The sequence below is a fragment of the Chanos chanos genome, chromosome 1 (genome assembly GCF_902362185.1).
Source record: "Chanos chanos chromosome 1, fChaCha1.1, whole genome shotgun sequence".
Taxonomy (NCBI): Eukaryota; Metazoa; Chordata; class Actinopteri; order Gonorynchiformes; family Chanidae; genus Chanos; species Chanos chanos.
The window spans coordinates 8,472,360-8,497,360 of NC_044495.1; the positions used below are offsets into that span (position 1 = coordinate 8,472,360).

General features: G+C 40.5%; 1 protein-coding gene across 1 annotated transcript; it reads left to right on the plus strand.

Moving 5' to 3' along the window:
• Positions 1 to 78: 78 nt before the first annotated feature.
• txndc16 (thioredoxin domain containing 16) lies at positions 79 to 12,145 on the plus strand. Its single transcript, XM_030780964.1, has 19 exons — positions 79 to 232; positions 572 to 654; positions 839 to 912; positions 1,012 to 1,086; positions 1,305 to 1,426; positions 1,611 to 1,701; positions 2,131 to 2,287; positions 2,414 to 2,580; positions 2,864 to 2,928; positions 3,032 to 3,157; positions 3,283 to 3,429; positions 4,019 to 4,078; positions 4,588 to 4,756; positions 5,541 to 5,677; positions 6,047 to 6,131; positions 7,676 to 7,814; positions 8,206 to 8,375; positions 8,482 to 8,672; positions 11,729 to 12,145. The coding sequence occupies exons 1-19, from the start codon at positions 79 to 81 to the stop codon at positions 11,959 to 11,961; spliced, it is 2,445 nt and encodes an 814-aa protein (XP_030636824.1). The 3' UTR covers positions 11,962 to 12,145.
• The last annotated feature ends 12,856 nt before the right edge of the window (positions 12,146 to 25,001 follow it).

Consider the following 25,001-nt stretch of genomic DNA (forward strand, 5'->3'; position numbering starts at 1 on the left):
TTAAATGTGACCAATTGCATCCAAATGCTGGAGGATAAAAAGTGACATTACTTAGGCCAACACCAGATTAATGCGACCATGAGTATAATTTGTGCTTTAGCACTTTTGTTGTGTGTAAAATCAGACCCGTGCATGAGTGCAAACACATCTAAACTGATAGAGCATACATATGACAGTTTAACGGAAAAGATGCCCTCTGGGAAAGTGTCTTTCATTTACTTTGGAAGTCACGGTAAGTTTTTGTTTGTTTGTTAGTCTGTCTGTTTGTCTGTTTGTTTTTGCTGTTTTTATATAAGCATTGTTTCAACCACGAGCTCTCAGTAAAATTGTACACTGTGTTTCATGTTCTGACACCAGACGCATGTAGATGGTTTATTCATAAATTCAAAAACAGTCTGTTTGTGATGTTTCAGAGATTTTGTTTTTGTGTGTTTATGATTAATCTATAGTATTATGAAACTGATTAATAATGTTTCACACGTGTTAGCTATCATGAAGTTAAGAAATGTATTTCATGTATTTGTACATGTGCTGCGTACCTGAAACAAAAAAATAATTTGATGCGTTACAGTTAATCAAGCGATTGAACTCTTCTTGGAGCAGCTGGAATTATCCGCGGATGCCTTGGAAGATTATGGTATCTCAGTTGCTAAGGTAAACCAAAAATGTCACTCCTTTTTCTGCATGAATGAGAGTCAATTTTTTTGTGGCTAGTGCATAAGAGATTTTAGTACGACTATAGGTATGTTGCCCACCCCCCCGAAAACCCCCCCCCAGCAATTTGACAATAACAATTTGGCAGCCGTTATTATTAAATGCATTGTTTTTCTGTTTGTAGGTGAATTGCTCAAGGGAGAATGTTGAGAAGTTCTGTACAGGTGGAAAAGTCATGAAAAAGGCATATTTGTTCAGGTGTATATATGCTTTTCTCTTGCTTTCCTTGTTTTGTTTTGCTTAAGTGGGATTGTTCTCCTGCTTTACCAAATTAATTCTGTGTGTTCTCCTCTCTAGAGGCTCTGAGGTCCTGAGGAGTTTTGACATTGACACTGTATTTGATGTCAACGCCATTGTTTCTCATGTACTCTTGTAAGTTGACAATTTTCAGCAGCTACTTATTAATCTGTGTGTATTAAATGGATCCTCTCTTAGTCGACAGAAATATTGACAGATGACCCAGTCACTGTTGAATTTGTGTTTTTCTGAGGGTAAAATTTGGGCTAAAGACTCCAAATATTGAATTTGTGATCAGTTGAAGTGAGCACATGATTCTTGACATCTGATGTAACTCCGTGTCCTCTGTGTAGCACTGTGCTCTTCAATGAAGTACGTTATGTGCACACGGTGACTGATCTGCTCAATGTGGAGAGAGCAGCAAAGGGAAAGATAGACATTGTGTTTGGACACATTCAGGTGCTTGGTCTTCCAGGTATGCTTCTTTTCAGTGAATTTTTCTCAGAAATTTCACGAACGTGCTAGAGCTAAATTCACATTTTACAGCTATATAATTAGATATCACTTCTGTCATATCATGCATAGGAAGACATATCTTTTTGATTTGCCTGTTAACTGTAACTTGTTGACCTTTGATCTCACTGCCCTGTTGTTTTTAGAGCACAGGGCTTTGATGGAAGCTGCATTTGTGTACGGAACCAAGTATCAATTTGTTCTGACAACAGGGGGGCCTGTTCTCAAACATGTGGGGTGAGACTTTCTCTTCTATTGATTCTTTAAGCCTTGAAATGTTATGTTTCCCACATCATCCATGTCATAGAAACAACCAGTACATAGCTTGTGTTTCGTACATGAAAACACCATTTGGTGTGCTCAGCAGGTTATAGTTGTGATAATTGTGCTTTCATAATGTTTTAACTGTCAGTTTGAGAGATTGGTTTTTCAGACATTAAGCCTGGTGACAAACTAAATTTCATTGTTAATGGATATTCTCCACTGGAAATATTTTTCAGTCCTGGACAGATTAAGTGCGGTTGAGGGCTAAAAAGGCTTTTCAACTGAGAATACCCGCTAACACTCAGATTTAGCCCGTGGCTGGGCTTATTCTGTGTCTCTTAAAAAACCAAACATTTGTGATGTCTTTTTGATGAGTTTAATTGAGGACTGTGCTCCATACAGAGTTGAGGAACCCTCTTCGTTGCAGACAGGACTTTGGTTCTTGCACTGCAAAGATATATCCAGCAGATCTGAACCCTGTCCATACACGGCCCTCAGAAAACCCCTCACCATCGTTAACATACACACCTTCCTCCAGCTGATGGAAGCACCTTTGGTGGTGAGACACTGCATAAATTTTTACTAAATAACGAAATCAATCAAGCATCGTTACTCCCCCAGACAACGTTCGTCTGTGGGCTCAGTGGCATTCATGTCTGAATTGTGTTTCCTTTCACCCTCATAGACGGAAACGAGGCAGGACCCCCCTGACGTTGATGTGATCCACAGGCACCTGAACATACCAGTGCTCTTCCTGTTTTCTCAAACCCTCACTCAGGACTTGGACAGGGCTACGGCTGAGTCTCTAGCCTGGAGGCTTCGTGGAGAAGCAGGAGTAGTACTTATCCACAGGTTTGTGCTTTCTGGTGTCAGCCTGAAGACACTGGGGGTCGCCACATGTGTTCTTTTAAATGGAGATTAGACAGTCTCTGTAAAGGAAATGAGTGGTTGAAAAAACATGCACACGTGAAAGACGTATTTGCTGGACGTATAAATTGAAATTGATGGAACCTCAAATTTTTTTTTTTCGTGTTCTCTTAATGGTGACCAAATACCGCCTTTCCTGTTTTTATTTTCATCTCCTTTCTCATGGACTGTTTCTGTAATGATCCGCTCTCTCTGTGCTGTGTAATAGGGAAAGCCCTGATGTGAAGACTTCTTTGCAGTATAATGCTGCTTACCAGCTCGCGGAAGAGGTTTGTCACCTGACTACAACGTTTACCGCGGTATTTTTTTTCTCTGAACCTAGTGCTCGTGTGAAATATTTCTCCCCTGTGTTTTTTTTTTTCTCAGGATTCACCAGTGAAATATTTCACTCTAAAGAGCATAGATGAGGCTGTCAAGCTTTTCAGAGAGAAAATATTACAAGAAGAAGAAGAGATTGAGGAGGAAGAGGAGGAGGATGCTGAGGAACAGTCCGTAGCCTTAGGTGAGACACTTAAAAGGCAAAGCTGCTGAGTTTTTCTGTTTCGAAGGCCTTCACTGATGTGCGGTGTGACCGAAATCTCAAGGTTGTCGTTCTGTGGAATGGAGTACCCTCTTCTCTGTCTACAGACGCACTGGATGATGAAGTAGCGGAGTCTGTGTACAGGGACAGAGATCTAATGCTCGACCTGGAGCCAATCAGAGAGCTCACCTCTGACACCTTCAACAGTGCAGTGACGCAAAACGGCCTAACGGTGGTGCTGTTCTACTTGAAATGTAGGCACTGTCAGACTTTGCTTTGTTGTCCAAATTCAGTCCTGAGAAAAATGAGGTCTCCCTGCTTTTCTAAACTAGCAGAACCTCAGCCCTCATGGGCTGGACCTCTGCACCCTCATATTTAATATTTTTAATGCAGTATACTGGTGATGTGTAGTGAAAAATTATGAGTTTGAACGTTTACCTCATTACCTTACAACCCCCTATAATGAATGCCTTTAACTAAACACTGTCTAGATAGTGCTTTGGTTATTACAGGAAAGGCAAACTAACATCCGTTTTAACTAATCACCCCCGCCCCTAAATTCTAGTTTTCAGATTTAAAAAATGAAAAACTTTAAATGTCTCTTAAATATTTTAAAAATGGAAAAAAAAAAGACGTGTAAAAACATCCAGATTATTTTGTCACAGTTAAACTTTGACTAACAGTAAACGTTTCTAATGTAAATGTAATTGTGTAAATAAGAATATAAAGGCAGTTGTAAACAAAGGCAAAACTGACGCAGTTTAACATGAAAACTACTCTGAAGGGAGTTGCACAGCAAGGACCAGCTCGGTTAGGTGATGTGATTCTTTTTCTCTCCACTAGGGGATGCAGTGTCCATGGCCTTTATCCAGTCATGTGCGGAGGTCTCTGATGCGCTTGAGGGTAAAATAAATTTCTCATCTAATTTGCCTTTTTTTTTCTGCCTATGGCAAAATACACAAAGTGTATTGAATTTCGTGCCTTTGAAAATTAGAATCTAAACCACAAAGCACAGTTGCTTGGCATGGCGACAGTGCCCCAGTTTTGATGATACTGCAGGGGTTTTGGGGGGAGAAGGAGAAATTATAGGGGTGTAAGACGCGTGCACCACGATAATATGTAAACCGCGTAGTTCCTTGAACGTGGATTAAGTTCACAATTAATGTCTTGTCGTCATCGTGTCTACTTGGTTCAGAGTTAAGTACAACCCCTGTGTTCTGTCATTCTCAAAACAGCGCCTGACAGTAGAGGTGGAAATTAGTAAACTTCTTCAATCCGCAATGATCCTCCTCTGCCACACTCTATTCCTGAGTCACCGTAGCAACCGTTATTATAGTACAGTTATTGTTTCCCACGTGTGCTGCCTAAACCTGTGAGCGCCTCTCCGTGTGTCTGTGTTGTTTGCCTGGTAGATGTAAGTGATATTGAGCTGGCCTCAGTAGATTGCGGTGAGTGGACGGATCTCTGCGGCGATCAGAAGATCACCTCTTTTCCCGCCGTTGTGATCTACAGGCCCGGGGACCCCGCCGTAACGTACAGGGGCATGCTGGGGGCCGAGAGCCTGCACCGCTTCCTGCTGTTGTGAGTACTGCTGCTTTCGCTCTCCTCTCTTACAGGGTCTTACCTTTTAGACACACGTTAATCTGCTGCCTCCATGAGACATCATTTCACTGGCCGCCGCAGCCCGACAGAAATCATATTGCTTTTGTGAGATGGCTGTTTGAGAGAAGCCCCCCGATGGAAGTGTAAAATGCTTGATGGAATTCCAGTTCTGTTTCGCATTCACATTTTTGCCATTTATTCATATATGTATATATATGTTTTATTTTTTATTTTGAAGAGAAAAAGAGTGTTTGGTCCTTGCGATATTGAGTCATGGGTTTTTTTTTCTTTTGTTTTTTTTTTTTTGCCAGGGAATATTACATTATTTGAATGGTTGTAGTGATTACCTCAAGTGCTCAAATAATGAGCCTTTTAAATAATTGTTTCAAAGACATCAACTCAATGATGGTAAATTTGACATCCAGACATCCTCTCTCTCTCTCGCTCTCTCTCTCTCGCTCTTTCCACTCAAAGCCAATATCCTGTTATCAGCATTTACGGAAAGTAAACAAATAGGAAAGGGGCTTTTATCACTATTGTGAAAAAAGATATACGAATGTAAATGAGAAGAAATTATGTAGTAAAACAAGAAAAAAAGGCTTTCAATTTGATTTCCTGATACATTTCATAAATGTTTAATCACATACTGAGTCAGTGCAGAGCCCTATTAGCCGGCCCTGTGGTTGTCTGCTGATGTGTTTGTTTAGGCGTCTGTTTCTCTGGGCGGGGGTTACAGTGCTGACCTTATTTCCTGTGTTTACAGGAGCCAGGTCTCCAGCCCTCTCTCTCTGTCCTCCCATTCAGACCTCCTGTCATTTATGGAGGGGGAGATTTACGACAAGCACTCATCACTCTCCCCTGTCAGGGTGCTGGGTCTTTTCCGCTCTGCACAGGACCCAGGTACGCGCCTGTGAAGTCTTTTTTTTTTTTTACATGTTGATCCTGTGGTAGCAGAAAATCCATTCATATATGTGTATGTTATAAATATAGACACATATATAAAGAATACAAACATACTCATCCAAGTAGGATTACAATGATGTTATGAAATGTTTGTGTAGGAATTACATACTAAATGCATTCAAGACTACATTATCCTGTGTCCTGCTCAAGATTACACAGTAAAGATGTAAAGGAACTGCGCTCTTTTGCCTGTTTGTCCTTCTCTTTCCTCTCTCTCTCTCTCTCTCTCTCTCTCTCTCTCATGCCCACAGTCACACTGTCACTCTGATGTAATTCTCTTTCTCTCCAACACACTCACTCACACAGGTATAACTGTGTTTGTGGAAGCTTCTAGAATCCTCAGAGGAGAGGTACTTATGGGGATTTTTACAAATGAAGAAGCAGAGAAATGGTAGGAATCCTTTGTTAAATACTGAACTAAAACAAACACAAAGTGTATGTTTCAAAGAATATATAAGTGAACCCAAGTTGACAGAGGCTCTCAACAGTTAAAGATGATAAATTTACGCAAAATGTAATGCATAATAACCTCACGCATATTTATTTGGAATTTATTTGAAGTTCTGAATATGTGACCAAAAAAAAACAAAAAAAAAACCTTTAGCAACACCGTCATGGGGAGAAACAACACAGTTTCCTGTACCCCTCTTAGTCTTTCAAGTCTTGCTTTTGGAATTTTTCCCCTCTTTCATTGGCTTTTATTCTTTTCTTTTTCTTTTCTTTTTTTTTTTTTGAACCCTTCAAACTAATCAGTAAAGCGCCCAGAGGGACTTCTTGTTCCTTCTGCACGTTTTAAACCTCCCTGCAGAGTTTCGCATTTGTTTCTGAGTGCGGCTGCTGCAACAGCCATTAATCTCTCGCTTCTAGTCTTACTTAACGGATGTTTTTTGATGTGTGGTTTGGGGTTTTCTGTGTGTTATTTCAGGCAACGCAAACAGTTTCCTTCTCACAGCTCTACGGTGCAGTTTACTGTTATGTAAGGAATACCACATAACGAAGTTGTGAAGAAGCACTCCAGTGTCTGTCAACTGAACTCTTCTGCCACTGCTTTGCTTTTAGCCGTCGATTCGCTTTTTGCAGATCTGACCTGTTTTTAAGTGTGTCAAAGATTGTTCCAGACTTTGTCTCGACGTCACTCGATCTGTTTCCCCGTCTTTGACGGCTGCGTTTTTTTGGCGGCCGAAAATTGCGCGGAGAAGAACCGTTTATGGCGCTCTGCTTTTTAGTGAAAGTCACTTAATGTTTATTTTCAAGTCCGTGGAAAACTTCACCATGTTTGAGACCGGAAAACAACGGTCCTAATTTTACAGGCTAAAAGAAACAAATTCAGTTCAAAGTAGTGGTTTAACGCTGGAATTATTTCCGCCCAGTTGAAGCCATTTCGAGTAAATTCCCTTCTCCACGCCTGAAATTTTCTCAAAATAATAAAGAGTCATCTATACGCATGTCTAACGGTTCACAGATATTTTTTTAAACTTCAAATATGAAAAAATACAAATGAATAGTAATTATGCGTTGTGAGATGGAGGAAGAGATCATGTTTGTTTTTGCACTGTGCGTAGGTTAAGTAGTCCAGGGTTCACTTCCAAATTCATTGTTATGTAATCTTCGACCAGGAAGCCCAGACTTTTGTATACAGATGTGTACAAAACACATATTTACATCAATTCCACATAACGACTGATTACATCTTAATAGATTTAAGATTATAAAAGCCCCAGGCTAATTTCTGATGCAAACCACACCGCAAGGACATAGCTTTAGCTATTGGTGGGATATACGTTGTTAAAACTGAGTAATGCTGAATTGTAAGGGCTTTTTTGTGCACTAATGGACTCTTGATTTTTTTTATTGGACCTTGTGTGTATTTATTTCTTTCTTTTTCTTTTTCTTTTTTTTTTTTTTTTTTGGTGGTGTGTATCTGTTTGCGATCAGGGTTGTGGAGCACTCTGTAAAGCTGCCTGCTATGTTGGTGTCTAGAGGTCCGGGGATTCAACGTGAAGCCTATTCTCTGAACTTCCCCTCCCCTGAGAGACTGGTCACACACATTCAGCATGTCCTCTCGGATCCGTTTGTAAGTCAGCGTCCTAACGGACACATAAAAAACAAGAACCGTCCCAGCTTTTTGGCAGATGATTTAAGCGGACGCCGTTGTGAAACTGGATATCTTCAACTTTCCCATTAGCCGTCTGGTTACTGCAGGCAAATAACGACATGTTGTCTTGCTTATGCAACAGAAGAAAGAGGCTCATTGTGACCTTCCCCATATACTCTGAATGCATGTCCATCATACTGAAGAAGCAAGTCTAAAATCAGCTTCTTAAGTCAATATTTAGATAGCCACTTGTCTCTTTGTTTGACTTTACACAGGCAGTCATCCAACGTGTCATGCCTTCCTCTCCTCTATGTCTCTTTCTTTCTCCGTTTCTTTTTCTCTTTCTCCTACTATCTCTCTTTGCCTTCAGCCTGAGCTAACAATAGAGAATCTGCCCTGGTATTTGGAGCGTGGGAAGCCCTTGTTGCTACTGTTTGTTGGGGGAGATGAGAACTCAGGGAACGCTGGCTGTCTGAGAGAGATCGGAAATTTGTTAAAAACGGGCCAGTTGGAGTCCTACGTGCCATGCTGGATACATCTGTGGGTGCTGCAACTGACCACACGCATTTTCTTTCTAGTTTAGAGCTTCTGTACAAGCTCTACAACTGATTTGAACTGCCCTCTCTCTTTGTTGTTTCTGTTCCAGGGGTAGAACGCCTGCAGGGAGCTCTGTTTTAGAGACCTACCTCGGAGTGGTTCCCCCTCTACCTGCTCTGGTTCTGTCTCGGCTGGGCGCTGACGGAGAGGTGTTTCATTTTCCTCCGGAGCGCCCCCTGCTGGCCGACACCATCCTGCAGTGGCTGCGCGAAGTGGAGAATGGCAGGGAGCAGCCTGCAGGTGAGATGGTGTTTCCATTCATTCTCCTCTCATGACAGTCAGTGAGAGTAATCAGTGCTTTGATTGGAAGTGAAAAGCCGCACGGTTGCCCCTCTGCCCCCTCCTGTAGGGGAGACTCTGCATTTCACACTACCCACAGAGCACCACATATGTGAAGAAGGATCACGCTGGCAGAGTGAAAGCAGAATGTGGGAAGCCAGTGCTTCTGCACTCAGCTGTGCTTTATTACGCTGCGTGAACTCATCCGTTTGTTCTCAGGGAAATATCCCTGCGTCTCTCGTCGTGCCAAAGCTCTGTCATCTCGTGCTTCCGCATTAGCCTCTGAAAAGTATTTAGACCTTCACACAAACGGGCATGAGATCATACTGTTCACATTCAATACACCCAAGTGCTTTCTGCTTAATACAATTGCCATTGTTGGCGGGACGCACGGTCAGTGGACCTATGAAATCATCGCTGCCAGAGCTTGATGTGTTGCTGGTCAGACTCCAAATGTTTCCCATATTGACTTTCTCCCCGAAGACCACCGGCTCTATTCTACTGCTGTGAATGGTGAAGGCTTCGTTTTTCTCAGCATTAAAAACCTGCGTTGATTTCATGTCCTCTGTCTAGTGACACCCCCCCCCCCCCCTCCCCCCCCGTCCCCGTCTGCTTCCTTTGAGGTTTGGGTGGGTAACTGTATCTCCTAATTGTGTCTAAATGTTTCCAGTTAGTTCCCTGATTCCTCCTTATATACCCCCATGGGTTGTATAGTTCTTGGCTTTTTGCGCCGGCTCCGTGCAATTGAGGAGAATGACTTCATCCATCTGCCTCTTTAAAAACGTATTTTAGCGGGAATGATGCACTTTTGTCCATCAGCGAAGCATCCATCATTTTCTTTATTGCATTTTATATGACAATGAAATGTAGAGAAAACTGCATTTCCAGGCCGCACGAAAGGCGCATTCGTGAAATGCTCGGATGTACATGTAACTGCCAAAATAAAGGAAACATGTCAGTTAATTGAGGGATACAGAGGAGAGTATATTGAAACCAGATATTTCCACATAGGTGTAGAGTTCCAGAGTAAATTAAGCAAACAACAAACCAGCGTGCTCGGGGGCATATATAAAAATACTGATTCGTGCCAGGTGCCCTTTATTTTAGGCTGTCTTTTCTAGAGGAACAAAATTTAGACTTTCAAAGGGAACTTTTTGTTCGGACGCATTCAGGGAAAACTACGGGACAAAATATTCTCAGCTGGCTGATGTTACCTGAGGAAGAGTGGCTGAGGTACTATTGGCACGTAAGGCTGAGAGAAAGCCATCATCAGTCTATGGAATGAGTGGGCAGGCGTCTCAGGAACAGTCATCAGAAAGAGAGGTACTGCAGTTGGCTTTGCAGTGCATGCGTGCTTGAGTACACTTGCACTAAAGGACGTTTGTGAGAAAAGTGACGGGGAGAAGTTTCCAGAACAAACAAGAAGTTGTATGGTCAAATGAGTTATTTTTTCATCGCATCTTGAAGGGAGCAGAAGTGTGTGTGTGTGTGTGTGTGTGTGTGTGTGTGTGGTGCACCACGTCCAGAGTGAATGCCAGTCCGTTCTGCGTGATGACTTTCGTCCCATGTTGAAGCATTTCTGTATCGATGGAAATGATCTTGTTCAGGATGACGGCACTCCCATTCACTGGACATGAGTGCTGGCCCGAGTGGTCCCTTGTGCCTAGCAACAATGTAAAACCATACGGCATGAACCTGTCAGTCTCAAGATGTTTGCCCATTCAAACACTAATAGAAGATTCAGGAGTGGCACCTTAGATGGCGTTTTCTACAATCATCAGCAGAACACCAAGGACGGTAGAAGAATGCTGTCCATCCAATAGCGTTCCAAGCACTCGTAGGACTTATGCTAAGGCCACTGAAACTGATCTGTTGATTTGTGGTGGCCCAGTTCCCTGTTGAGATATTTTATGTTGGTGTCTCCTTTCCTTTGGCAACCACCTGTAGCCCATTCTTTGGTTGTCTGCTGAATGGGGCACAGGCTCATGTTTCTATTGTTTTAGTGAAGATACCTCACCCTCCACACACTGGGGGTGGCTGCCATGGTGTTTTTCCTGCGTTGTCACCTCGATGCTACTTGGCTACCTGTGTAGTAGGACGTAGTGTGTGTGCTGTTTGGGTTTATTTTTCACCCAGATGGTCGGGGCTGTTTTTGGGAACCGGAAGGGTCCTGGATCCATCTCGTGTCTCCAGTCCAACCTTTACTCTGTTTATTTCTGGCTATGACCTTTCCTCCTATATTTGCCAATGGAAGAATGCAGATTTCAAGTTCATGTTTTCCTCTCATATAAACCACAGGAAGTTTCCTTCGCTTGGCTTGTGATCTAGACAGTGTCTAGAATATGAGGATTGTGTGGATCTACCATATCTCCTCATCAGTTGCAAAATCTGAGGTTAAAAATCCAAGAGCTCTGCTTTAGTCTTTCGTTGTTTGAAAACGTAAAATGCAAAATCAGACCATTACCTCGTCTGATCGATTTATTTTAATGCTCAGTTCCCGTGATATAATCAGGTGAGAGGGCTTTGGTTCTGGTTCTCCAATTTTCTTTGAAACGGGCAGCATTCTTCACTGTCCACCAGGGAATGTGTTTACTTATTTTGCCAAAATATTTAGTTCAATCCCATGGCTTTTTTTTTTAATGTTCTCAACACGCAGCTGTTTGTCTTTTTAGGGACGTGTCATATGATACACATAACGTTCCACTGAGATTTTTACAGCAGATTGGTTTTCACTTACTTTTTTAGGGGTTCCACCAATCTATCCCTTTATAAATAAACCCTTGGAACTCTCTAAGATCGATAAATATTTATCAGCTCTATTCAGTCATTGTGATGATTGTAACACTATTTTGGTCATAGTTTGGGTTCAGGGCTCTAGAGCTACAGTATTTTGTAATGTTTACCTAATGTGGATAGGACTGCATCTGAATGGATCAGCATCAAGTTTCACTATTTCTGTCTGGGGTTTGTTTTTTTTGTTGTTGTTTTCTTTTCTTTTCTTTTCTTTTCTTTTTCAGGTATGATTCCAAATGAGGAATTGAGGCCCTCTGTGGGCTTCTATGACTTCTTGGCCATAATGGATCGGGAAGTACCAGGGTACGCGGCTCAGAGGATCCCCAGAGGGAAGTCGGGGGCCAGGGAAGGGCGAAAGCTTCAGCCGCAGCAGGAAGAGCAAAGGGGCGCTCATGAAGGACAAGCTCCAGGTGCCTCACTGAGCCCTGGAACACCTCATCAGCATTCTGAACTCTGAGCGCTTAAATTAAACCAACATTCCAGAAAAGAGAGAAAGCGGCTTCAGCCCACACTTGGACTCTGAGTGAAGGCACATAAGCCTTCTCATCCTATATGGCTAACCTGAGATAAATGTGTCGTGCTTTTGTTGTGTTCCTGTTTACATTTCTTCTGATTTTATTCTGATTTGATTTCATAACCCACAGACCAAAATATTTATGCTACATGTATTACTCAAACCAAGTAGAGAGTTTTTATGAATTTTGAAATGCTGTTATTTGTTTTTATTATCATTTTGTTTATTTATTTATTTGTTATGGTTGAACACTACAAAACAGTGTTGAGAAATGCATTGGAATTTTTAGCTCTTGTCAGGTATTTTTTATACACTTTTTCCTTTTTTTTTTTTAAAAGAAAATTGTTATACTTTACTTTGTATCCTCCCCCCCCCCAAATAAATTCCACATATGGATGGTATTTGTCAGGGGCAGAATGAGGTGGAATATTGTGGTTTCCCTGATTAACTCCCTCTTCTTTCCCACCATTCTTTTCCATTGCATACCAGTTGTGTGATGGAAAGGTTAACGTGTTTTTTTTCCCCGTCATTGTCGTTGTTGTTGTTGTTGTTGTTGTTTTTTGTATTCACAAGAGTACAAATGAAAAAGACCTAGCCTCCATGGTCTCTGTTTTGTTCTAAAACTTAACTAGTCGCCATTTCATTCAATCAAGGGAGAAGAGACAGCACAACTCATTTTAAAAAGAGGTTGTACTCAAACATATCAGCTGTCATCTGTTATGGGATGCACTTGGGCCTGAATCAAAGAGGCAGATCGCTGGTTGAAACTTAGCTGGGGAATTTTAACAGGCTGCAGTGTTAATGCAGAACACAATTCTTCTGTTCTTCTGCTACTAGCTCGGTCTCACGCAAATGCGTAACAAGAAGGAAAAGTTGTTATTCTTCACTCTTAGTAGTTTGCTCACTGTTGTTGTTGCTGGGGTGTGTGTTTGACGAATGAGAGTTTGCTTTTAGGGTTCAGAGACAAACTTGATCACATCAAGGTGTTCAAACAGAGCCAGAAGAAATGCTGAATTGATTGGCCATTTCCTGTTTCTCCACTTTTACAACTCTTGCTCTCGCTCTCGCTCTCTCTCTCTTGCTCTCAGCATCTGGTTCTAGCTTTGTGCCCTGGTGATTTGACTAACATGTAGCCTGGCTCTCTCATCTCTTAATTGGGTGGGTTTTTGGTTACAGCTTAAAGGGGCATGAAAGGAAAATGTGAGATTCATGTTTTGAATGATAGACTTTGGCACAGCCCCTTCTCTTGCATTGTGGCTTGAATTAGCTTTGAAATGCATCTTCATTGAAGTGTAATGTTGTTTAAAATGATTTTTTTTTTTTTGTCACATTGGCCCTCATTTACCAAGCGAACCTACGAAAGAAAACTGGGCGTGCGGAGGTTATGATCAAATCTCACGTCAAGTTTCAACTTGTGTACGCAAGTTTTCGACTCGTGGATTTGCGGTGCCGTATAGTAAATATAGTAAATTACACCGTGTATTCTGACTGGCAACTAAACATATGCAGACACATATTCATCTCTTATGGCAAAATATTCATCACCAATGGCAAAATATTTTATTTTGTATAGGCCTACATCGACTAGTATGTGTAATATATCCCCAACATAAATAGATATTTTCAAGTTTGCAATTAACGGGGGTAACAGTTCTTTGGTGTAAGATTAATTGGTCCTTTATTTTGAGATAGATGACAAAGACACAACACGTTATCTCGAGAAAAGGAATCTAAATTAAATGGCATACTAGGGCGTCCATAGGTAGGCTAACTGATTTGCAATATGATTGGTTCAACCGGACTTGCTACGTAGAGCTTCGAGGTCGGAGAAGTTTCTCTTCTCGGACGTATTACGCATCTCCATGCCGTAAACTCTAGGAGCAAGGCCTCTGAACTGAGAAATTTTAGAGGCATGATATTTAAATGACGATTGATTTTAGCCAACACATTTATCAACACCCAATCGTCCTTACACTGAGACTGGGGAGATACAGACGTTTCATGAATTGCACATGAATCCTCTTGTAAGATGAGTTTGTGCTCGGCTCTGCGCTGGTTTCTACATTGGATTGATAAATGAAGGTCATTGCGCCCAATAAAAAAAATACCCAGTAAATTTAAGGTAATCTTCCTCTAACTTTTTATCATGTGGTTAATTCCCATTTTGCCAGTATTTAATTCCCATTTCCTTCCTAATCTCTTCAGAATACAGTGTTCCCTCACTGAATTGATTCTCTCAGCAGAACCAAAGCTAAAGAGATCGCATTATTGGGAAATGACTGGAACAGAATTTCAGAAACCAGCTCTTCACTGGAGTAGGATGGAGTCAGCTGCTTGATGTCCTGAGGAAATCAGTCCATCTGTGGTGTAACCTTGAAATCCAAAAGACCGAATGCCATGACATCATGACACTTAAACCTATTGTTTTCATAGGTCATTCCTGCACATTGATAAGCAATGACTGGAAATTTGTGAGAATTTTCTCCTATGGAAACATAACAACCCCCTGGAGATTTAATAGATGTTTACTCAAAACATTTTAGAAACATTTTTAGTGTGAAAGGGGGTTCTGCTGACGGTAATTGTCACTCGTGATTAAAAGCACAAGTTTCATAGTGCACAAGTGGTCTGATAACATTTTTTGGTTTCACAGGAGGCCTATGAATAACGCCCAAAATGTGTTCCGAGGAAGACCACATATACTGATGACAAACACTGGGGCTCAGTTGTGAATCAATTGTGAATTAAAGATGTACACAAGAAAACATATTTTATTCATCAATGCGTTAAGGGTCACATTCTCCATGTATTCCTTCCTAATGAGTGTGATTTCCATAATACCATGCAAAGGAAGAACACAGCTTCTTGGAAGCTGCACTGCTCTGTATGTGGCTCTTCCAGTGATGTGTGTATTGCAATGGTAGCAATATCAAAGATAACTCTTGTGATGTTCTGGGATTCAGAAAAAAAAACCCCAGTGTAGTTTATTTAAAATCCAACAATAGCCCTCACGTAAATGTTTAGCACTAGCATTTTTTCCTCCACTAATTTTTTGAGACTAACAGTAGGCCAACCTTTTTTTTAACAGACTTTTTTTTTTTTTATTTCTAAAAAGAAATTATTTTGGTAAAACTATGTTGTGTTGGTAATCTGAGATCAGTGCATTTCAGTAGATGTGATAAACTGGAGTAGGGCTATTCATCGTCTTTCTATTGATTAGGGTAAGTAGATCTTTAGCAGTTTTCTTTAGCAGTTTTGTGTCTGTTTGCAACATGGCATGAAAAACAAACACTTCCTGGGAGGTGAAATCTATCATTTGGGGATGGGAAAGTATGGATTTAAGGATCCCACTGAGGTTTTTGTGCCATATTGAATCCAGTCACGTAAAATGTTGTCCGCCTTGGATCTGACGCCTCCAAATAAATCAGCTGTTTTTATTTACAAGGATCTTTGTGATGAGCCTTTTGAAGTGTTGTTTTCCAAGTAATTAGTCATATAAAGAAATATGATGTATGACAGAGAGGAACCATCTGCTTTAAGTGCGCAGTCCAGCGGGAAAACAGAGGCAGAGCGCTCATTTCTCCGTATCTTCTGCTTTGGGATAAGGCATAGGACTTTGGCCGTTACTTCACACTGTAAAGTACGCTGTTCTCGCTTCAAGGGCAGTATGTCCAAAATGTCCATGTATCCTGTTGGGATTTTAACAAGATTATGGGTGGAAGATGATGAGTGTGATAGAGAAACAAGCAGAAACAAATTTTGTTCCAAGTGAGGACCAAGCCATTCAACAGAAATGGCGATCATTGGCATCATTGCGGTGTCCTGCCAAGCTCACAAAATTCCTCTGAAGACCAGCATGACTAATGAGCACATAACTAATGACTTATTCTTTTTCTCTAGAAAGCGACAATTCGTAATTACCCAACCCTATTACTAGTATTGGTAACCCAGACGCCAGAGTCTCACGAAAGACGTTGCAATGATTGTTTGTTCGCACTAACATCTCCACCTGTAAAATAGCCTCAGGTGTGAAATAATTCTTCAGAAAAATACTCAGCTGCACTCCTAGTCACAAATGACGTCCCTGCATTTACCAACGGATGTCATCAATGCAGTTAATTATTGACACTCCTCTGTTCAGGCTATTGTTCTAAGTAACTCACAATTGGGTTGTCAGAAATGTAACTTCGTAACTGTGTTTTTGGGAAAGGAGCTTAATTTCTGAGATCAGCTTCGTTTTTATGCTACTGAACAAGGGACACCGATAAGTCGTGCAGTGTCTATGCTGTGCCGAAAAGTGTCTTCACATGTTTTCCCACAAAGGGGAAATGAGTTTCATAGTGTACTTAGAGGTAAGATTGAATGGTGAAAGTCTAGTATTAAGATCGTTTATTTGTTTCTCAACAGACGTCATAACGTCTTAGCTTTCCCGCATGGCAGATCGCTGGCAAGATAATGCGAAGATCTAATGATAATAAATATCTTGAGATATTAAAAAAAGAATATATTTTGCAATGGAAAATTTAAATCCACCATGGATTGTAATGAAAGTAGTATAATCTCGGTCATCTTGAATGGTTCAGTCACAATTTTCTGTTAATCCTAAATATTATTACATCCTGTAGATTATGCTGCAATCTCCCTCCCCCTATTGCATCCTCATTATTTTAAATCTCCTTTTAATGACACAACAATGTGGCTTTGTGTGCTGACAACATTGCAACATATTTGCAATTATTTCCCTTCCTGCCACCCAAATTTCAGACAGTCTCTTCAATACATTTTTGAACTTCAAAAAGAAAGCCTTTTTTCTTTTGTGTATTTTTAAGTGGTATAAAACCAAACAACAACAACAGTCTTTATCCATTACCACGAGAAGAAATTCTGCTTTGATTGAAAACTTTCCGTATGTATGGCTCACAAGATTATGTAATTGGGAGAAATTTAGGGGAAATTATCTGGAATGCCAAGATTCTAAAATAAATGGGTTGCTTAAGGCATGGTGATAACATTGTGGTGAGGAAGTACGAGTAGTAACCAGATGGTTGTTGGTTTCAACCACATGCATGACAGTTCACTGCAAAAATGCCTTGAGTGCATGAAAGCTAAAGTGGTGTGTGTGTGTGAGTGACCTCTGACATGGAACAGGACAACTTAAAACTGAAAAAAAACCCCAAAAACAATCCAACAGCAGTCATGAACTATGACAATATTACTAACGGCGTAGGATCTCGGTTGGTTGGTGTTGCAGCAGAGTCGTGCAGAAGCAAAAGGACAAATTATTAAATGACAATCCAGAGAATTCAATATCCGTTTACCAGTATATCATAGTTTAGTTTGGAATTAATGTGTTGTTTAAGCAACACTAATGACAATAAATTAGGGTCTTATCTGAGATGGTAATGGCCACTGAAACCTAACTCAGAGCAGCAGTTTGGTAACATGATTCACATCTTTGCAGTCGATGATATAAATAGGAACGGGGGAAAAAATACTGTACAAACAATACATTTTGAGAAGGATTGCTCATATTAAATGCTATTTCTCCATCATACTGATTTGCTCCGCGCTTTTTATAAACCATATCCTCTTCATTGTTAGGTTTTAAATCCTAAGATCTTTGCATGATTTAGTAGAACCATGGACTGGGATTATCAGAATTATTGATTTGGCAGCTGGGCTCCTCTTCTTAGAATGCGCATCATCAATTTCCAGCTGATCTGCTGGTGTCATGCCTTTGAACAAAGGTCATTCTGTTGCCAATGAAATCCTGTTCATCAGCAAACAGAAAAATTAACTCACCCTCTCACCTTTTAGATTAATATGATCCTTGGCACCGTTCCCCTTAGGTTTTGCACTGCATATTTGCCTTGATTTCTCCATCCATCACAGCAACTTTCACATGGTAGTAATTCATCTTTGGACCAACTATGTAGCGTTTGTACTCCCTGTGTAATCATCATATGTCTAAGAGTCATTCGTTCTGACTAAATCTGTTTCTCAGGCCAACAATGAGACATACTCGAACAATATGTCAAAGTGAAGACAGTATTATCTGGACAGGCCCGTTTAGACTGAATAAACATGTGTCCCCTTTTGCATAGCACTCAGTGTGATAGTTTCTGACTTGTAGGATCCAGGATCTCACAGTAAACAAATCAGTGTACATCACATTACATCATCGCAACGACTGTAGAACTGTCCACATATGGGCTCAATTATCTGGCTGCAAGCAAAAAAATATATCTGGTACATAAATTTTGTGTGATTTTCTTTTACTCTGACTATAAATCAGACCCCATACTAACTTTAGAAACTTATCCACACAGGGAGTAAAATTGTACAAGAAGTGTTTGCCAAAATGTTGTCCTACTAGCAATAGGGGAAAGGTCTTGGTCTCTTTCCTCAGACAAAGACTGTCTACAGTGCTGAGGAACACAGCTGGAGCACTGGGTAAAAAGTGGCATCCTGCAAAAAGGCCCCATGGGAAGACAAGATGTAAGAGGGGTTGTTTTTACATCCTGAACACAAACTCCCAAACTCGGTCAAAACATGCCCTGCTTGCCATTTCCTCATTTATAAGAAATGTTGCCTACCTGCTCGTAAGTGTTACACCATGTTGCTTGGGTTCTAGTTGGCTCGCGATGGACCTGTTTACAAAGATGAAAATTTTAATGCTTGTCCCTGAGCTCTGGGTCAAAGAGGCGACATGTGAGGCCAAACATGAAATTATTATGACATGTGAAAACAAACACACAAACCAAACCAAAACAAAACAACTAATGAATCTAGATAAGGATTCAATGGAAGCAAACTGGACTTCAGTTTATTGACCTTGGCTAATAAACCAAAAAAAAAAACAACAACAAAAAAACCCAGTCCATTCAAAATATCCATTTCAATTGAGCTCCTCAGCAGGCTGCCCACTGGCTGTAATACGTCCTCCTAGACTGTTTCCTGTTTGGACTTGTGAATCAGAATGTTCTGTTGACCCAAAGGACCAGTCTCATTGAAAGGCTGTTGGATGCCATCATTCCTCGGGCATTCAGGCCAACATGTGCAGAGGCCAACCTGTTTCTAGGTCTTTCGAGACTACTTCCTGACCCATGGTCCAGTTTTTGGTCTGGTGTGGATAGAAGTCAGATGAAGTTAAATATAGCAATAAGGCCCGTTATTAAAACCTGTGGAAAATCTTGTCTGAAAGAGAGACGAAAGACAATTCCCATTTGACCAATACAAATTTGCCAGCACTTCTATGAAAAATACCCAGAATCAGATTACAATTAAAAGGAGTCATGTAATCGTCTTGGGAGGAAATACACACCAAGAATATGACCTTAGTCTGGCTCAAAGTATGCAGACAGAGCACTGTTGATCGAATAAGACGTTTTTTTTAGATTAACATGAAATTTTGTTACATTGTTTTAATATGGTGTGGAATTTTTTTTTTGTAAATATTCACTTGCAGTAGTTATGAATCATATCACCAGTGGATTCAGTCAACCTCAAGTTTGGAAATTCATGTGCTGAGTCATGGGAGCCTATGAGAACAGCTTTCTCCTTTCTTCATTCTCTCTCTCTCTCTCTCTCTTTCTCTTTGTGTGTGCGTGTGTGTTTTATGGCTTGTAAATGTGCTGTACTCTCCAGTCACACACACTTCCTGTTACAAATTCTCCCCACTGAAGTTTCACTTCATTCGTCTGTCAAATGTCTCACAAAATAGTCACAGTTAATTAATACAAAAAAAAAAAAAAACATGAAAATGGACAGAGTGATTGAAGTGACTTGGACCAGCTAACATTGTGTTTTGACTAATTCCCACAGTAACTCATTGTAGCTATTTTATCATTCATAAGATATATAGACCACTGAGAGTAACGATAATATTTTTGCACGCCTTGTACACTCTAGAAAAACCTATGACAATAATGAGTACAGCAATACTCATAAAGCTTGTGAGCCAAAAATATGGCCTCATCGAAAGTCATTTCGGAAACACTGAATCAGTCTAATCAGGGTACTAGCAACAGCATTATAAAGAAGAATTAATAAGCTATTAGCAATATCATTTATTGTTATCAATTCATTAACTAATGACTCAATATCGATCTAGCGATAGACCTTATTATAAAAATATTTCCGTAATTTCTAATCGCTTAAGCACTGTTGGTAACATCCATTGTCAGTAATACGCATCAGCGCTAATGCCATTAGAAATGCATTACAGCAGAATGCAGAGAATCTTGTCTGACTCAGAGTGAAGTCATGGCTGGATGTGGCAAGAGGGAGAAAAAAAGGGGGCTGGTGCCACAGACTCCATTTTGCATCTCAGCTCTGAACAACTCTTTCATTTCACTGTCACAGTCTTTGCTCACCACAAATTCTCACGGACATGGGGACTGAAATGTCCTCTTTAGAGGTCAGCATTGTAATATTAGACATTCCTGTATTGGGCAACTATGAACTCTGTTCTGAGGTTGGGGAACTCCCTTCCTGTGTAAGAGAGGAGAGATGAACCAGAATAGGTTTGACAGCGTCATGGCGCGCTCGTGCCAAAGTTTATTGTTTAATTTGTGAGCAAAATGCGTGGTGAATGTCTTACGATAAAGCATTCATGTTTTTGTTTTGATTGGTCATAGCACCCTCCCATTGAAAACAGAAGGACAGGTTAGTATCCAAGCCAAGTCGGTGAAAAATTTTGCTCTTAATTGTTGGCAGAGGTACTCGCATGTCCTCACAAAAGTCTGGCACTGCCTAAATATTACCAAGTCAGAACATGTATTTATATCTCGTCTTTGTCGTATTAAAATATTTGGATGAAGGCAAGAAATAAAAACAAAACCCAGAGGGAATCTAAGGGAGATTAGACTGAACACTAGACAAGATTGGAAAAGTGAAGAACCGCTCCACCGCTGTGGTCACTTCCTGCTTCCAAAGAATTTAAATTTCATGGTCATTCTCCCCCTCAAGAGAGGGAAGGAAAACATAGATATCCCAAACCGTCGAGCAATAATGGACTCTGAGGTCGTGTGAATCAAGAATAGAATATTTTGATATAATATCCTTAGAATACAATTTTCTCATTCAGCTCTTCTTCATCCTACACCACACAACAGAAATATGAAACTGTTAAATGGGTAAATTATAATAATTACTGTACAAATGCATGGAATTTAAATTATGACCAGAATGCACCTTTAGATTCTTAGACCAAGCAAGATATTGAAGGTCTAGTGTATGGTTTAGACAAGTTACTGCACGCTGCTAAGAGTCTATTGCATACTTGACGTTGTGTAATGTTCTGATGTGTTTGGATAGGTTGCCCGATATCTATGGCCGGTGGCAGGGTAGCTTAACTCACATTTTGTGCTATTTTGTTGGCCAACTGCCAAACCGCTCAAAGCTCCGGTCACGTGTTCAGCAGCTGGCTTAGCATAAACTAGCCAAGACGTGGGAGAGAAGTGATAAAGACAGAACAGATGAGCAACTAATTCGGCTGTCCTGAGTGCCTCTGTGTGTGTGTGTGTGCGTGCGTGTGTGTGTGTGTGTGGATGTGTGTGTGTGTGTGTGTGTGTGTGAATGTGGATGTGGATGTTTATGTGTGTGTGTGTGTGTGTGTGTGTGTGTGCGTGTGTGTGTGTGTGAGTGTTGGCACAGGAATTTTTCCGCGCTGATTTCATGTTCACTTTGGTTGATTTATACTGATGCTGGCTGATTTACGTTCACTTTTAGTATGACCCCCTTCCTTAGCTTCCCTGCCGCCCATATGGCCTTTGTCACTGTATTAAGCTTCAGATGAAGTGGGGTTTCCTGTTCTGTTGCCTTTATCTGGTCTGGACACACAGAGAGCTTTAAGGTCAAAACAATTAATCCAAAGTAACAAACGCTTCCTCCTTCAATATGAAATGCATTTTCTCTAATGTGCAGTCATTTGATTAACAGCTCTGATGAAAATTATGTTACCAAATGAAAAGGATAAAGAAGGAAATACATAGATATCACTGTGACTCTTTGATAGCAAATGAAACAAACAAAAAAAGACAAACAAAAACAGGATTTAAAACATCTTTTTCCACTGGACCCCTTTATTTAAAGAGTATAGACAAACATCTAACATGCATAGTCACATATACTAGATGACAGACATTACCTGTAGAGTGTAACCATGCTGTGAACACTTAGCCTGGCCATTACAAACAGAGGACAAATGTATTTATGTTTGTTCAACCTTCCTGCATACATGGACATGACTGATTCTTATGATAAGTAGTCAGATCCAAACACCACAGACTGACAATTGTCTCAAAAAGACAAAAGGGTGAAATTGAGAGAAAGGGGAATCTTGTAAAACTCTTAAAGGCACTTAGCAGAACATCAAAATTGACACCATTGACTGGACTCAGAGAGAGATGCTTTAAACTGCAAGTGGCATTTAAACCTAATATCAGTGCCAGTAAGTCACATGAAATCAGATTTCCCACAACATTAACACCCACTGTCCCAGGTGTGGTTAGGCGAAGCTTTCAGATGATGCCGAAGATGAGACAAATGTGAGTGTGAAAGTGTGTGTGTGGGTGTATGTGTGTGTGTGAGAGAGAGAGAGAGTGAGCGAGAATGAAAGTGAGTGGGTGAGAATGAGAAAAGAGGAGCGAAGAGAGATGATGGAAATGGAGGATGAGTTTGGTATCTGTACAATGAACAGTTGGGGAGAGGAGACACAAGAGACTGCATCGCACATACGGTTTCCCTTTTTCTCGAAGCCACAGAACAATTTTTATCTCTGTTATAAAACGCAGACCAAAACCAATATAAGGCCATTAAATTATTAGTCAAAACCAACAGCAAGTTACCAGGAACCTATGTCATCAGAATACGCTGACATTTCAGAGGTGTGGTTTTGACATCAAGTAAGACTGACTTAGCCTAGTCAATACACAAGTGGAAGAGAGATATAGATACAGGGATACCTGGAGGAAACGCCAAGAGGAGCTAACGGCATCTTTGCAAAAACCTCAGCTCCCTTTCTTTTACCTCCAGAAACGTTGGAAAGGGTTTTGTTTACTTTAGTTCTTTTTTTTATTTTATTTTCCACGTCTCTGAAGAAATTCGGAAGAAATGTCTGTTTACAAACAGATTGTTTTTTTTCAGAAATCTTTGGACTGAATCAGTGACCACTCTGTTGCTATGGTGTGAGTGCTTGTTTGAGTTCTCTTGGACTAATGGGAGCTGATGGGCGGTTAGGACAAAGCATTCCATCTCCTCACTCCCTCAAGAGTGTAGCTATGTGTAACTGACTCTCCACCCCCACAGAGCTGGGGCTTCAATTACTATATGTGTCTCACTCCCCTGCATGATTTTTCCACATCCACCCTCCCCGGTTTTGACTTTACTTAATGACGTTTATCCATCTTTTTGAAAAATAAACACAGTAATCCAATTTTGTTTGATATATGACGTTCCGCTTTGAGGACAGTTCCAATATGATTAATACTCATATGGAGGAGGCCTGTTCCGCTGAGCAACGATGGAATTAGAGTCTAAATTCATTCTGTTTTCCCAAGAGTCGCATAGGACTCACGGAAATGCAGGTTACTGCTGGGGAGTCTGGGAACTGGAGCATGTTGTTTTTTAATTATGGGGGAGATTCGTTCAAATCTTTCTTTCTGGCGGCTGAGTCAATTGTGACAGGAGGAGGACACTGAGGAACGAGTTTGACAGCGTGAGGTGTTGAGAAACATCCCAAGAACTTTTAACATGACATTCACTTACATAGAAACTAAAGATATGTTATTTTTACAGTTCAGTGCAATTGTAATCTTCAACAGTACTTTGACAGTACAACCAGTACATTTATTGACACATAATTACATATATGACTCTTTTCTTGACATCACATAAATTTCAGTTTGTATAACAAGAACACATGCATTCTAACATGAGTACACACACACACACACACACACACACACACACACACAAAAACAATCATACTAACCGTAAGATCTATCCAACCTGAATCACCCATGCTGACACATTTGAGCACATCAACATGAACATAAACACATGTTTTTATAATTTGTTTTACCTCATAAACAGCATAATAGAATGAACACTTAAGATACATAGTCAACACTGAATGGTCTGTGCACTGTTCCACTGCAGTGTCCAATCCATATTATAGTCATTTCTCACTGCTTAGCTTGCAAGGCATCTTGATCCTTAGGAGCGGGATGTTTCATCCAGATGAGACAGAAGTGAGAGTGAATGCGAGAATGTGCCCTCTAACCTTTGACCTTGGAAGTGATACTCAAGTAATTGGTAACAGAAGGAGAAAATGGGAATTAGATTCAATACAGCTGCCTCAGACACGGTAGCATAAGTGAAAAGAGCACTAGTGGTTGTTTTGGAATTGTGTGTGATCGAACGTTCAGTTTCATGTCAAGTGGACATTTGATGACCATATGAGCTTCTCTCAAAACAAAAATCTGCATGGAAATTTCCTAAATGGTCCCAAAGCGTGCCAAAGACAAGCAGCTTGTATCAAAACTTGCCCCTGGAAGATTTATATAAGTTATGTAAAATAAACAGATATAAGAATTCCCTCAGCGCTATGAATTCTTCTGATCATGGATAATGTTCTCCTCTTTGCCAAACAATCACTGTAGTGGTTTAAAGAACATGACATCAACCCTTACCCTCATATGGCCTGCAGTTCAAATCTGTTCTTCAAATCATTCTGTCATTGAAACGCAGCTCTCTCTCTCTCAAGGGGTGTTCTAAATTAGCCTTTTCAACAACAAACAAATCCTGATCTCTTTTTAATGGTGGTTGTAATCTTAAATCAGTGCAACACAAGGGAACAAGTTTGTTTGTCAGGGTAAAAAAAACCAAAAAACTGTTTCATGAATCTTTTAACAAAAAAAAGAGCGTGGAGTTTGTTCTTGTCCATGTCCTAACGTCTCCCGTCCTCCAAGCCAACTCGG

Bases quoted from the DNA above. Each gene is read 5' to 3' on its own strand.
- txndc16 (XM_030780964.1), top strand. From the start codon at position 79: ATGAGTATAATTTGTGCTTTAGCACTTTTGTTGTGTGTAAAATCAGAC. The intron at 655-838 runs GTAAACCAAAAA...TTCTGTTTGTAG, and splicing joins ATGGTATCTCAGTTGCTAAG to GTGAATTGCTCAAGGGAGAA. The intron at 2,581-2,863 runs GTTTGTGCTTTC...GCTGTGTAATAG, and splicing joins GGAGTAGTACTTATCCACAG to GGAAAGCCCTGATGTGAAGA.